General features: G+C 38.0%; 1 protein-coding gene across 12 annotated transcripts in view; it reads left to right on the forward strand.

Annotated features, from left to right (window-relative positions):
• Nucleotides 1–12008, forward strand: part of abi1a (abl-interactor 1a) — a 107852-nt gene that overhangs the window by 53821 nt on the left and 42023 nt on the right. For all 12 annotated transcript variants that reach the window (XM_041184637.1, XM_041184640.1, XM_041184646.1 and 9 more), the window contains one exon: nucleotides 2492–2668. In XM_041184637.1, the coding sequence (XP_041040571.1) occupies nucleotides 2492–2668 (177 nt within the window). The remainder of the gene's footprint in view (nucleotides 1–2491; nucleotides 2669–12008) is intronic.

Below are 12008 nucleotides of genomic sequence, written 5' to 3' on the forward strand. Positions count from 1 at the left end.
TCACATTGCTTAAAGTGAAAAATGAGCTTCTATGAAGTTTGCCATATTCACGGTACTGAGGGAATACAAGCACCTCCTTCAAGTTTGATATGCTTTTGGTAATGTTTGGAATGCTTCCCTGTGTATACAATAATTCACCCATATTTCATTGGGATCAACTACATATAGATGTGACTACTCCATTAAGGCTACCATATATTGACTTTATTCCATTGGTGCAGATGCCCATACATTGTGACCATGTGGCACAAGTTGATTTACGAAGCTGTCAAGTAACCAGAAATCTCAGCTGTTCCTCTGGTAGGCAGTGACTGAAAAAACAAAATGTCCCCTGTCTTGCACCTTTCAAAATATACATAGTGTACCAGAAGATGAGCGAAGCCAGCCTCCTATATCTGTGGATTTGTTTGACTGCAAATGGCTTTCACTAATTGAGTTTGGATCTTATTGGCCATGTCAATCTCAATGTAACAATCAGTTTGATAAAGGCACTAACTGAATTAATTTATCTTCTGCCCAAATTTTGGGCTCACCACGTCTGTGACTGCAGTTGATATTAGTTCCTTTGCCCTGGTCTGATTTTCTCCTGTCTTCGCAACTCTTTGCGGTGTCAAGGGTCTTAATATTGTTAGCAGCAGTAACAACTATTTCTCTTGCCATAAGCTGAGCCCCTTTCTGCTTGAAACATTTCAGCTCTTTGTCCTTGTGGTGTTCATGGTTGTTCGAAGTGTCTGCAGAGAAGAGATGGGTTTTTAGTCTGTTGTTTGACAGATCATCATGTAACACTGGTTGAGGGTATTCAGTGCACATGTCCCAATAAATTCCATTTTGATGTACTTCATTGTCACATTTGCATCCCTTTGATGTAAATCCTGTCTTATGCTTAGTGTCAATGTTTTGCTTCGCAGGCTGATATTTGCATGTGGAGTCTAGTCGTTGCCTCAGTGATTTTTTTTTTAAATCAGGTGCACTCGTATGGCAAGACAAATTATATTGTTTCTTGTGATCACTATTTTGTGTTTTCTTTAGCCATTTGTCCATTTCTCATTTATGCCTCAGCAGATATAGTTATAGTGCAATGTGTACACTGGAAAAAAAATTTAGTTCTGAGCTCAGTTAGACTGCACAGTTGCTGTGCAACTGAAACCAAACTAGTGCATGGTGATTGGAGGTGAGGACTCTGTACGTTGTACTTTATATCTTTGTTTTCATTAATTTGAAGTAAAATAGCTACTAATTACAACAAATTCCCAAAGAGCCTTTAGACTTTGTCCGAGTAGCTCATTTAAAAAAAATGCATTAAATAAATAGTTAAAATCTACCATTAGACACATTCTCCTGTGTACTTCCCAGAGATGTACACAGATGTTTGGGAACCACTAGTCAAGATGGTAGATAGACAGGGACCAAGTTTATGCTTGAAGATTTTGAAATGAGTGTATAGGTGGAGGTACAGAAATAACAGGAGCAGAGCTTTGAACAGATAGGTATTAGAGTGATAGCAGAATTTGCCCCGTTCAGAACTATAATTTGCTAATTCTCTCAAATTTGGCATAAAATGATTTTTAAATTTGATCTCCATTTCTTCCACCCAACAGTGCCTACATTTAATGAGTTGAAAAGCTTAGTTTGATCATCTTCAGTAACAATGGAAGACTCCTGGACTAGAACTAAATAAGAAAATTTGCTGTGGCTCAGAACATGAAGTTCAATTCACAACTCTTGATCGGAAGTTGCTTAATTTGAATTGAAATTGTGAATAAAACTATGTTTTTCTAAAATTACTTAATTTGCACGACTGGATAATTCAATCATTTGATTAAATTTTACTTTAAGTAACCAGGAGTAATCTGAAATTATCACTTCCAGAATTCTGATGTGGTAGTATGAATTAGATTTACATTTGGTTTTTAAAATCTTCGCACAGCAAGAGAAGATGCAGATTGAAGCCTCTATTCTGTGCTGTTGGCAGATGTTAGGCTGACTCCGTGTTTTATTTCAAAGTATGTACTAGAATCTTTTTCTAAATTAGCTTGAGCTACTGCACAGTTACTGACTTGCGGTGAAGCCAGCTTCCATGTGCAAGTATTAAATGTATACTTACTTGGACATGTCCTTATCACAGAATATTGTCCATTTTATTTTCTATATCAGCAGTTTTTGGGCATGCAGCCTTTGTATCGTGGATTTGATTTCCTCTAGGATTAACGTTGCTTGATCTCTCAGATCAACATTTAGTTAAAACTAAACTGCCAAATTTTCCATGAATATTGTGTCAGCATTGAGCTATCTAGACAGGTTCGTAACTTTGGTACCATGGCAAAGAAATTTTCTTTAGTAGTTTAAGATCATTGCTGTTTAGCAACTTGGAAGGAGGAGGGTGAAAATGTGGAGGAGGAAGAGAAAAATGTTCAGATTTGTCATTACATGTTTGAATTCATAATTCTAATATAAATTCTGGAAAATTTAACTTTACTCTCTTTTTAACTAGACTGTGGACATTCATAAAGAAAAAGTGGCTCGTCGGGAGATAGGTATTCTGACTACCAACAAGAACACATCAAGAACTCACAAAATCATAGCACCAGCCAGTGTTGAGAGACCGGTCAGATACATTCGGAAGCCAATAGACTACACAGTGTTGGATGATGTTGGTCATGGAGTAAAGGTAAAATTTTCAAAATGAAGTAATGCAAGATAATACTTCAGACTTGTAAACTATTAAAATCTCAGGTTCTCATGGTCTTGCGCTAGTGAGAGTGTGTGCAACTTTGGAGTGATGTGTAGTGTTTGTTGGATTGGAAGGTCTGTCCTATTCAAATTAAAGTTTATATTAATCTATCTCTTGCCATTAATTTTTAAACAAATGTTTACTGCAAATAGTATAGCTAGGCTTTGTCCAGTCATTAAACAATATTCAAGATCCTTCATCCTCAAAAATTGAGACATCCTTGTTTTAGAAACCAGGTAACACAAGCTTTTTGCTTTGTCCTGAAGGGTAAAAGTGTTTGCCACCAAGTATGAGTGTATTTTTCTAGAGTTTAGGCTGAATTTCAGGAAATTATTTGAAGGGTTTGGCAAAACTAGCTTACATAAAAGATAGATTTTGAATTCTTCTATTCCATTATGAAATTCCAATGGAAGGAGAGGCATATTTCAACTAGCCTGGTGCAGCTTTTCACCTTCCTGTACAATTGTGGCAGAATCTATGTGAAGGTTGATGCATGTTGACTATTCCGCAATGATTTTCACTTTTAAATGTTACAAGGAGTTAATGTCATGTTTCTTGAAATTATTTGTACTGAACATTATACTATGTAATCAAATATTTTTCTATCACTGTTCAGTCAGTCTGATCTTTCTGCCATCTTGGAGAGCGCAAAGACCCTTGTCAGGTCAAATTGAAAATTAGTTGGATCTTCTGTTGGGTTTCTTAGCTTACTGCATTGCCCAGTATTGTGTTAAGAGGTCAAGTTTGTGTCTGTAGGAAACAAGGCTTATCTTGCAGGGCTAACCCTTTCCTGTGGATTAATCAAACCCTCCAAAATGGTTACACTACAACAGTAACTTGGAGTTATGTAGTGCCTTTAATGTCAAAAAATTTATTGAGGTGCTTCAAGTACTACACAAAAATTGACAGAGCCAAAGGAGATTTTAGGAGGGTGATTAAAAATTAATTGGGTAGGTTTTAAGCAGGATCAAAGGAAAGGCACAAGGCTTCATGGAATTTGAGCTTGGGTCCTTGACAGCTGAAGTCAAGTTGCTGATGGTGAGCAAAGGAATTTTAAGTTCAGGCTATTAATTTAGCGGGAGTCAATGCAGGTCATAGCACAGTCGTGCTAGGAATATCCTGTCGGGATGCTGCAGCAATGGATAAGGGATCAGAGGGTAGAGGATGCGAGAGGCTAGTTATGAGAGTAGAACAGTCAAAGCAAGTGGTAAATATGACTAAGTGTATCAGCAGCAGATGTGCTAAGGTGGTTGCATTTGGGAAATGTTAGAACTGAAAGTAGGTGATCTTTGTTGGAGAGAATATGGGTTGAAAATTGAATTTGGAGTAAAGTCGGATGCCAAGGTTGCAAAAGAGTTGGCTTCAAGCTGGGACCATGGTTGGGGAGGGTGGACAAAATCATAGAGTTTGTGGTAGTGTGGAAAATAGTCTTCCTAGTGTTCAACTGGAGGAAATTGAGGCTCACTTGTGGCTGGAGGTCAAATGAACTGTGTGTATTGAGAGTGGAGAAAAATTTATTTCCGCTTAAAATAGCCCATAAGATGGAGCTGTGCTTGAGGAGGTAAATTAAATAGAAGTCAACTCCATGTAAATGAATAATTGTCTTCAAGATAATCATTACTGAATACGATTTTCTTCTCCCTGAAATTGTAGGTTGTGGCTCAGTCTTCACAATAGAAGCTGTCTACCTCTGGTTGGATTTTCATAGATTTGAAATAAAGGGACTGAACTGATTTTCTTCAGGATAAACTTAATACCAGTCTAACTTGCTTTTGTAGATGAAATTCCAAAATGTGTGTCATGCTTCCCATGAAGGAATCCAAACAATTGAATGATTAGCCAAAAGTTTTCACTTTTGGTACTTAGAGAAATTGTTTCCCCTGCAATGAGAGGTTGTTCACCAAATCTTTACAGACCTCAAGTTGAAAAAGCACTAAAATAACTAAAACATTTACTTAGTGAGTTAAGAGTGTCAATCTTCAAATCTATTTAAAATATATTTTAATTGAAGGGTATTATTGATTACTACATTTTTGTTATGCAAAAGTGTCATTTGCATTAATGCTATTGATTCCTAGCCAAGAAACTTTTATTGCTTTCAATCTGTCCTCGTACTTTTTACCTTTCAAATTGGCAATCTAAATGACCCGAAGCTCAAACTCAAATTAGTAGTTTTTCTAATTCCATTGTTAGTACTTAATAGAATCTGTGTGACAAATCGATCTGTGACTCAGCAGAAGACTGACTTTCTCATTACTTAGTCTCAAAGCTGAGTTCAGAAAAGGAAATGGAGAATTGTTAGTTGCAACCATTAGATGTTTACTACATAGGCTATTTGGCCTGTTGCAGCTGTACCAACTTTTTCCTAGAGAATTTGAATATTTCTGATACTGCTCTGCTTTCTTACCACAGTTCTATGTCATTGTCCTGCTTCCAAAATGTAGCTCCTCTTCCCCTTAAAAGATGCCTGTGGCAAAGCGTTCCATGGTTAATTTGTATTTTTAAAAATTCTCATCCTCTCCTCTTGATTATTTGCAAGTAGTCAATTTAAAATAGAGCTTTGTGTGAGTAAAATGTCAATCCAAGAGCTCTTGACTATCAGAAATTAAGATTTAAAGGCCAGACTACAAGAAAATAAATCATGGATAGAGGGAAAATGTTTACAAAAATGCAGCTATTGCCTTGTGTATTTCTCTTTTTTTAAAATGACTGAGAAGAAGAATCAAGTTTCAGGATAATGGCTGGTTAGGACTAAGGATGAATTGCTGAAAATTTAACTGGTCAGAATAGTCAGATTTAGGTGCAGATTTTATTTTAGGATTGAGCAGAAATTTCATATTTCCTCAACTGAAACAGTTTATAAAAGCTGTATCAGTTTGTTTACTTTTAATAACTGAATTTCATTTTATTCAATATTTATAATATCCCACCAACAGAAAAATTTATATGTGCTAAATTTGTTTCCTGGGCAATTAAAGTCAAATAGTCATTCCAGAAGTTAAATACCTTCGACTACAAATGTGGGTCTATAACAAGCAGAGGCAGGAGAATTTATAATGGGAAATAAACAAATGCTTTGCCTCTGTCTTCAGAAGAAATACTAAAACCATCCCAGAAATAATGGCGAATCAAGGGAATAGTGTAAACAAGAAACTGCAAGATATTAATATTACTAAAATAAAACTAGAGTTAATGGGACTTAAAGTAGGTAAATTCACTGGACCTCATGATCCACATCCCATTATGTTGAAAAATTTGGCTGCAGAGATAACAGGTGCACTAGTAGACATCTTTCAAAATTCTATGGACTTTGGGATAGTTCCTATAGATTGGAAGGTGGCAAATGTAATCCTACTATCTAAGAAAGGAGGGAGAGAGAAAATGGGGAACTATAGATCTGTTAGCCTGACACCAGTAGTAGGGAAATTCTAGAATCTACAATAAAGGATGTAATAACAGGACACTTTTTAAAAAAATTGTCAGATTGTCAGAGTTAACATAGATTTATGAAAGGGAAGTCACGTTTAACAAATGTGTTGATGTGTTTTAAGGATGTAACTAGCAGAACAGTTAAGGGGAAACTTGTGGATGTGGTATATTTAGATTTCAGAAAGCTTTTAATTAGGTCCCACACAAGAGGTTGGTAAATAAAATTATAGCACATGGAATTGGGGGTAATATACTGGCATAATTGAGAACTGACTAACGATCAAACCAGTAGGAATAAATGGATCATTTTCAGGCTGGGAGGCTGTGACTCGTGGGTCACTGCAAGGATTGGTGTTTGGGACCCAGGTATTCACAATATGTAACAATGATTTGGATGTGAGGATTGATGGCATATTTCCAAGTTTGCAGATGACAGAACTAGGTGGAAGTGTGAGTTGTGAGGAGAATGCAAAGTGGCTTCAAGGGAATTTGAAGTGGCTAAATGAGTGGGCAAAAAAAATTGGCCAATGGAATACCATGTGGAGAAATGAGAGTTTCTCCACTTTGGTAGGTAAAACAGAAATAAGAGTATTTCTGAAATGCTGAGAGGCTCGGAAGTGTTGAACTCCAAAGGGGTGTCCTTGTTCTTGAGCCACAAAGCTAACTTGCAGGTACTGCAAACTATTGGGAAGGCAAATGGTATATTGGCCTTTGTTGCAAGAGGATTTGAGTATAGGTGTAAAGATGTCTTAATACAATTATATGGAGCCTGGTGAGACCTCGCCTATAGTATTGTATGCAGTTTTGGTTTGCTTACCTAAGGAAAGATATACTTGCCGTAGAGGGAGTGAATGAATTACTTGCTCATGGGACGTGGGCGTCACTGGCTAGGCCAGCATTTTGCAGTCCCTTGTTTACACTATCCCCTTGATTCACTATTATTTCTGGGATGTTTTTAGTATTTCTTCTGAAAACCAAGGCGAAGCATTTGCTTATTCCCCATTATGAATTCTTCCGTCTCCACTTGTAATAGAATGAAGGTTCACTGAATTAATTCCTGGGATGGAGGAGTTGAGGAATTATTAAATAGACTCAGTCTTTCTTTCATCTGAACTCCAGAGAATAGAGGTGATCTCATTCAAACATAGAAAATTCTTACAAGGCTTGACAAGGTAGATGGAGGAAGCATGTTTTCCCCTGGCAGTTGGGGAGTGATCTAGAATCAGGAGACCCTTCCCTAGAATAAGGGGCAGGCCGTTTAGGACTGAGACGAGGAGGAATTTCCAGGGGAGACAGTGGCATAATGGTATTGTCACTGGACTCTTAATCCAGAGACCCAGGGTAGTGCTTTGCTCACGGCAGGTAGTGAAATTTAAATTCGATTTATTAAAAAAAATGTGGAATTAAAAGTCTGATGATGACCATGAAAGGGGCCATGCGGAAATGTCAACTGTATCCCTCTCCGCAGATGCTGTCAGATCTGCTGAGTTTTTCTATGTGTTTTTGTTCATGAAACCATTGTCGATTGTCATAAAAACCCATCTGGTTCAGGGAACGAAATCTGCTGCCCTTACCTGGCCTGGCCTACACGTGACTCCAGATCCACAGCAATGTGGTTGACTCTAAAATGCCCTCTGGACAAGGCCAATTGGGATGAGCAATAAATGCTGGTCCAGCCAGTGACACCCACGTCTCATGAATGAATATATAAAGAAGAAAATGAGGGCGGTGATCCTTGGGATTCTCTGCCCCAGAGGGCTGTGGAGGCTCAGTCATTCAGTATGCTAGATTGATAATTTTTTTTACCTATTAAAAATTACTATCGGGGAGATGGGGTTCATGCAGAAAAAGAGTTTTGAAGTAGATGATTAGCCATGATCTCATTGAATGGTGGAGCAGGCTGGAAGGGCTGAATAATTTACTCATTTCTTTCTTTGCTTTAAGAACAGGTATTTGAAATTCAAATGTTGGATCTTGTAGTCTTTGTATTAATATAATACATCAAAATAAGTAAAGCTGCATTATGCCAGTGTTATCCTAATCATTGACTTTACTTTGTAGAGCTTCTGCTGTTAGCTGTTGAAGCCTACCTACTCTTGGCTTCATATTATGGGATCTCTTTTTATACAAAACCAAAGTTCATTCAGGGAAGCATTTGTTTAATCTTGAACCTTATCTATATTTGTCACCAGAATTATTGCAAATTGCCAGAACTTTAGCAGTGAAGGAATAGAAGTGAGTGACTTCATTAAACTGCATTCTCCTAACATCAATTCTGAAGGGTAATTGTTGTACTTCAGGCAACAAATGTTTAACTTTCTTTCACAGCAGAAAGATGGGTTGCAAATGCTTCAGGCACTTCCCTGACCTTGAACTTGCAGCCTTATCAGCAAAACATTTATGTGGTATAGGAGATGTCAAATGGCCACCACATTCCCCAGTTTGCTTAGACTGACTTTGGCTAAATGGTTAGCTTGCTTTGATTTTTACATGTGGGATAATATATAGAAACCCTGAGAGAAAGCTATTGACAGTACAAATAAATAATATCAGGAAAGAACCAACAGGATATTGGTATATCAATTGTGCAGCCATTGAAAAGAAAAACATGTATTTTTATGGTGCCCTTCACAACTACCTGACGTTTCAAAGTGCACTACAGTTAATGAATTATTCGCATTACTGTCAATGTGATAATTATGGACAATGCAACATTCCTGTCCATTTTATGGGGCTCACCTGACAACTAGACTGACTTGGAAGCTAAACAGCTAGGACAGTGCTTCCTTGGCAAAAGTATGCCATCTTCGTTGAGCTATTTATTGTCCTCCAATCAAACGTGCCTATTAACCCATGTATCAGAGGTAACTAATTTATCTTCTGCTAATCTGAAAACTCTTAATGTATCAACGATTACCCAGCCACCAAGAAAATGTTCATCTAATTAGCTTGAGTAGATGGAGCATCATCGACAAGCCATGGCCAGCTGATTCTCATTGAGAATATAGATGAATTGGACCAGTTAATGTATTTATTAACCCTGACAGCCAAAACAACTCTTGAAATTTATGGATTATTGAAGTCAATTTTTAATCGCATTGCGTCAAAACATTTATTCATAAATTTCCCATTTTTAACCACGGCCTTTATAGTGAAAGGCACTGATCATAATTCTTGCATATGACATCTTGCAGCTTTACAAGTCTAAATCATTTGTATAGGCAAGTCACAGCACTGTTGTCAAGCTGATTGCCTTGAATCCCGTGGCAAATTTTCATAGGCCACATAATTTGCAATGTGGTGAACAGTCTGATCTGGGAGACCATAGTCGCATGTTGAGCTGTCCTTGAAGCTCCATTTGTGGAGTGGTGTCATGTCCTTGCTTGGAAAGTATGGATCCTGTTGTGTAGATCACAGTTTCTGAGGGAGGTTGGACCCTGGACACTCTACTGTTGGATCACTCACCAACTCTTTGGAGGTATTGGTGTTTGTCCAGACGTTGAGCCATTCATCCTTTTTGTCAAAACCTGCATCACTCAAAGCATTCGCAGTGCTCCAGAAAGGTCTGCATGACTTGAGCTGTGTATTTGATAGGTACTGAAAGTCTTTATGGATTGGCAGTTTGGGGTTGGCATCAGTGCTCTCAAACTCTTCCAGTATTTTTACCTTCTGATGCATGTGAAGTGGCATATTAGACAGGGCTGGGAGCTATTGTATGATGTTGATTTCAGTGGTAACTGATTATCCACATTGATACATTGAGGATAGTGTCCAAGCATTTTGTGTGGCTGATTATAATTAAGTTTTGCTTTTAAACTTGTGTATCTGCCTTTGAGCTACATGGGCTCCAATTTAATGCATATAGAAATTTGGTCTTTTACTGTTAAGCTATTTGAAAAACTTTTCACACTTTTGAACAGTGAAAGAAAATGGCCTTATTCTTGAACTACAGGCGGTACAGCAATAAGATCACTTGAAGAATGCAAGGTTAGGGTAAAAACAGATTTTTCCCAAGATAAAAATGACTAACACTGGTAAATTTGTAAAGGGGTTGGGTATTTAATTTGACTAAGCTGTTTCATTGATAGCAGCCTCTGGGCATCCTTGGATGATCTATTTATAACAGGTGGGAATCTCAACTTTGAGCTATCTTTGGATAGCTGGTTTGGAATCTAGAAACAACAGTAGACTATTCAATCTCTGAAGCCCAGCCTACCATTGAGGAAATCTTCACTGAGATGTATCTTAACAGCATCCACCTGCCTTGATTCATTCCTTTTTCCCTGTTGCATATCAAAAAGCTATCAAATAGTGATACTAAGAAAGCATGATGCACTGATCAATAGCATGCCTGACGATAACTCCTTTCTAGCTCTCAGGCCAGTCAGTCTCAAGTTGTGGTCCCCAGTGCCATGAATGGCCGAAGCTGTACTTATCAACAGAACTGCTTCTGCTTTTGCCTAATGAACAAAGAGGAATGTTAAATTCATGCTACATCCATCCACCAACCCCTCCTCAAAACTCACTATCAATAAGCCACTCAATCCTCAGAAATTGTAATTCTGCTTAATATACAGGTGCATTTTAATATTTGCGCTTTTTAGCATTAGAGGATTTTTCAATTAATTTTGAAGTTTCTCAAATTGTTCAGGTGAACCCAAGATTCATCGCTAGAGGTTTGAATAAATCTATAACAGCAGCATTGCCTGTTATGCCTGAATTTTATCACAAGAATATGTTGGAAAACTCCATGTAATGCAATGACTTGCTGAATGGAATGTTTTCCTGAAAGATATTGATTCAAAATTGAATTGAATCTGTCTTGATTGAGTTGTGGTCTTCTCATCACTCCTGGTCTTGTCAAATGCAATGCATGATGATCACTATGGAACCCAAGCCATGTGAACATGCAGCAGGAGTGGGCCATCCAACCCCTTGAGCCTGCTCTGTCATTCAGTAAGATCAAGGCTGATCTAATTGTGGCCTCAACTCCACATTCTGCTGCCCCCAGCAACCTTTGACTCCCTTGTTAATCAAGATTCTATCTACCTTGGCCTTAGAATTATTCAATGACCCACTGCTCTCCAGGGAAGAGTTCCAAAGATTCATGACCCTTAGAGAAATTCCTTCTCATCTCCATCTTAAATGGGAGACCCCTTTTAAAAAAAAAAACTGTGTCCCCTAGTTCTAATCTCCCCCACAAGGGAAAATGCCCTTTCATCACCCACCCTGCCAAGTCCCCTCAGGATCTTCAATGTTTCAAAAAGATGCCCTCTCGTTCTTCCAAACTCCAATGAATACAGGCCCAGCCTATCCAATCTTTCCTGGTAAGATATCACCCTATTCCAGGCATCAGTCACGTGAACCTTCTCTCAACTGCTAATGCATTTATATCCATCCTTTAAATAAGGAGATCAAATCTGTATGGAGTACTCCTGATGTAGTTTCACCAACACCCTGTACAACTGTAGCAAAACATCCCCACTTTTATGTTCCATTCCTCTTGCAATCAACACCAACTTTCCATTTTCCTTCCTGATCACTTGCTGTATCTGCATACTAAATTTTGGTGATTCATGTACCAGGACACCCAGATCCCTCTGTACCTCGGAGTTCTGCAGTCTCTCCCCATGTAAACAATATACTGCTTTTCTGTTCTTCCTTCCCAAGTGGATGAATTCACATTTTCACACTTCATATTCCATCTGCCAAATTTTTGCCCGCTCACTTAACCTATCTATGTCCCTTTGTCATTTATATACTTGTTACAACTTACGTTCCTACCTATCTTTGTGCCATCAGCAAATTTAGCAACCATACATTTGACCCCTTCATCCTAGTCATTGAT

The sequence above is a fragment of the Carcharodon carcharias genome, chromosome 3, assembly GCF_017639515.1.
Source record: "Carcharodon carcharias isolate sCarCar2 chromosome 3, sCarCar2.pri, whole genome shotgun sequence".
NCBI lineage: Eukaryota > Metazoa > Chordata > Chondrichthyes > Lamniformes > Lamnidae > Carcharodon > Carcharodon carcharias.